The 2819-nt window shown below is 41.0% G+C and overlaps 1 protein-coding gene across 1 annotated transcript; it reads left to right on the forward strand.

Annotated features, from left to right (window-relative positions):
• Nucleotides 1-1062: 1062 nt before the first annotated feature.
• Nucleotides 1063-2079, forward strand: LOC128919431 (olfactory receptor 1052-like). Its single transcript, XM_054224759.1, has one exon. The coding sequence runs from the start codon at nucleotides 1063-1065 to the stop codon at nucleotides 2077-2079; it is 1017 nt and encodes a 338-aa protein (XP_054080734.1).
• Nucleotides 2080-2819: the final 740 nt, after the last annotated feature.

Below are 2819 nucleotides of genomic sequence, written 5' to 3' on the forward strand. Positions count from 1 at the left end.
GGGGGGTACAAAAAAAGTTTTTCAGTTAAATTGCAATGGGAAGAATTGGGTTAATCTTCTGGAGAAAACTGAATAACATTAACTTTTAAGAAGAAACAAAAATGACTAGGGACCATGGGAAAACTATGGTACTGCAGATTTTAAAGAACAAATTAGATCAATGTTTCAAGTAGTTACATCAGCAGACCTCATTCTTCCTTGGAAAAAGAAAATGGACAAAATCAGTTCTTCCAAGGTCTGTTTTTAACTTTTTATTCTTGGGAACAGAAAGCTTATTTTTAGACTTCATAAGCAGACTATGCCTGAGAATTCAACTTATAATAATTCTGATTTTATTCCCAGGTTTATGGAAGTAACAGCAGAGCAGAAGTTCTGTTCCCTTTCAGCCTGAAGTGCCATTAATAGCTAATTAGAAATTAATTAGAAATGAATAGCTAATAAGAAATTAATAGTTTCAGCCAAAATGCCATAGTTGAGCTTTTGCAAACCCCTAGCTTTGGCCTTCTGCTTACCATAAAATATCCCAAAATATCATTTTTTCTTAGTGATAAGGTACATACCTCTGCCCCCAGTTCTTCCGTTTGAGAGAGTTTCTTAGATTAGCATGTGTTTACCTTTATATCCCAACAACATACAAAGCAATTATCCAGATGAGGCCTGTATAGGATGGGAAAAACAAGCATTTCAAATCATGTTTGAGTAGATATCTAAAATAGGCAAGGTGAAAAAAATACTGTGGAGTTAGCGCCAACTGTGCAGATTGCCACCTTACAAGTTAAACTAAGTGTTTGAGGCTGGAGAGGTAGTGAGACCTGCAGGAATGTGTGTGATTTGTTAATCTATGCTCATTCAGAGTACACAAAAAAGAATACAAGCCTTTGAAAGGCGGGAAATGTCTATGACATAACTAAGTTCAGAACTTGAAACACATGAATAGGAAGATGCACAAAATTATACCTTCGTTGTACATCAGCTTGATGAGAGCCAGTTTGACTCTCTGACAGTCAGCCTGTGTTTGCCTTGTTTTCTACAGTGTAATTTTGGCTTTCCTACCTATGATAGATGGCAGAAGGGAATCACACTGTGGTGACTGAATTTATCTTGTTGGGATTCACAGACAATGTGAAGTTGCAGGTCCTTCTCTTCGTGGTGTTTCTACTGATATACCTGTTGACCTTAGGGGGAAATCTGGGGATGATTGTGCTCATCTGGACCGACGCCAAGCTCCACACCCCCATGTACTTCTTCATTAGCAGCCTTTCCTTCTTAGATGTCAGCTACTCCACCATCATTATACCTAGCACACTCATGACCTTTGTGGCTAAGACAAAAAACATATCTTACACAGCGTGCACAGCTCAGCTCTTCCTATTCTGCATCGCAGTGACAGGAGAGTGCTACCTCTTGGCTGTGATGGCATATGACCGATTTATAGCCATCTGCAACCCCTTGCTGTACCCTGTCATTATGTCCAAGAGGTTCTGTGTGCTCCTTGTGTGTGGCTCCTACTTCATGAGCTGCATGAATGCAACTATTCAGACTTTTTTTATATTCCACCTGTCCTTCTGCAATTCCAACATCATCAATCATTTCTTCTGCGATGTGCCTCCAATCCTGAAGCTCTCCTGCTCTGACACTTACATCACTGACCTGGTCCATTTCACCTGTGCTACTGTACTCATCATCTCAACCATGCTCCTCATTCTTATCTCTTACATCTGCATTGGGCTTACCATCCACAAGATTAAGTCCACCAAAGGCAGACGCAAAGCCTTCTCCACCTGTGCTTCCCACTTGACTGCTGTCACCATGTTCTATGGGACAGGCTCCTTCATGTACTTACGGCCCAGTTCAAAGTACTCTGTGGAGCACGACAAGATCATCTCTGTGTTTTATAGCCTGGCAATTCCCATGCTGAACCCTGTGATTTATAGCCTGAGGAACAAGGAAGTCAAAGAAGCCATTCGAAGGACAGTAGCAAGGCTATATTACTCTCCATTTGTACCACAGAGATTCAGGAGTCCAAGCAGGACTAAGAGAACCCGAGAACTGTCAAAAGGGGGTATGCAAGTAGGTTGATTTCCCCCTGACAAGAGAAAGGCAAAGGGAGCAAGATTTGTCTGTTGTGAAAGAGTAGGTAGCCCACCTGCCTGTTGCAGGAATCCCTATTTTACCTCATCCCCTAAAAGATGGATGTGTCACAGTCCTTAGGAGATAACCTCTCAGATGGTGACAGTCTCTATTCCAATGGCAATAGCTTTGTAACATAGTAGTGCCCCACATCTAATCTCACGTTGTGATCTCTGCGACTATAGACAGTGTCAGGCAAATCCTTTAAGAATACTTATAGGCATTTTTGTTCAGAGTTTTTTCAATTTGGAAGACGAAGGTAGTAGAATAGATCTATAATTGTAGGTATTTGCTGTGTAGAAGTCTAAAACTGAATTAGTTTTTTGGGATTCCTTTATGCCAGTTGAACGGTAAGTTCTAGCAGGCAGCTCCACTAGACTTGCATTAGATACCACAAATTCAAGCAGGATTGCCTACATGATAGTTATGTGCTGCCAGTTTCTAGATATACTCCAGCAACTCCTATATTCCAGCTACCCAGGTACCACTCAAAACAGTGGTGAAGGGAACAATGGGCCGCAGGAAAAAGCATCACCTCATATCAGTTAATCTGTCTTTCCATTAGGATTTCATAAAGTGAAACCCTGGTTTAACTAAGTTTAATGCCAGAGTTAAGTTTAAACTAAGTTAATGCCAAAGACCAGTGAGACTGATATGTATGAATGCCCTGAGATTATTGAGCCTTCCCC

Source organism: Rissa tridactyla, chromosome 19, assembly GCF_028500815.1.
Source record: "Rissa tridactyla isolate bRisTri1 chromosome 19, bRisTri1.patW.cur.20221130, whole genome shotgun sequence".
NCBI classification, from domain to species: Eukaryota; Metazoa; Chordata; class Aves; order Charadriiformes; family Laridae; genus Rissa; species Rissa tridactyla.

Coding starts and splice junctions, on each gene's coding strand:
- LOC128919431 (XM_054224759.1), top strand. CDS start 1,063: ATGGCAGAAGGGAATCACACTGTGGTGACTGAATTTATCTTGTTGGGA.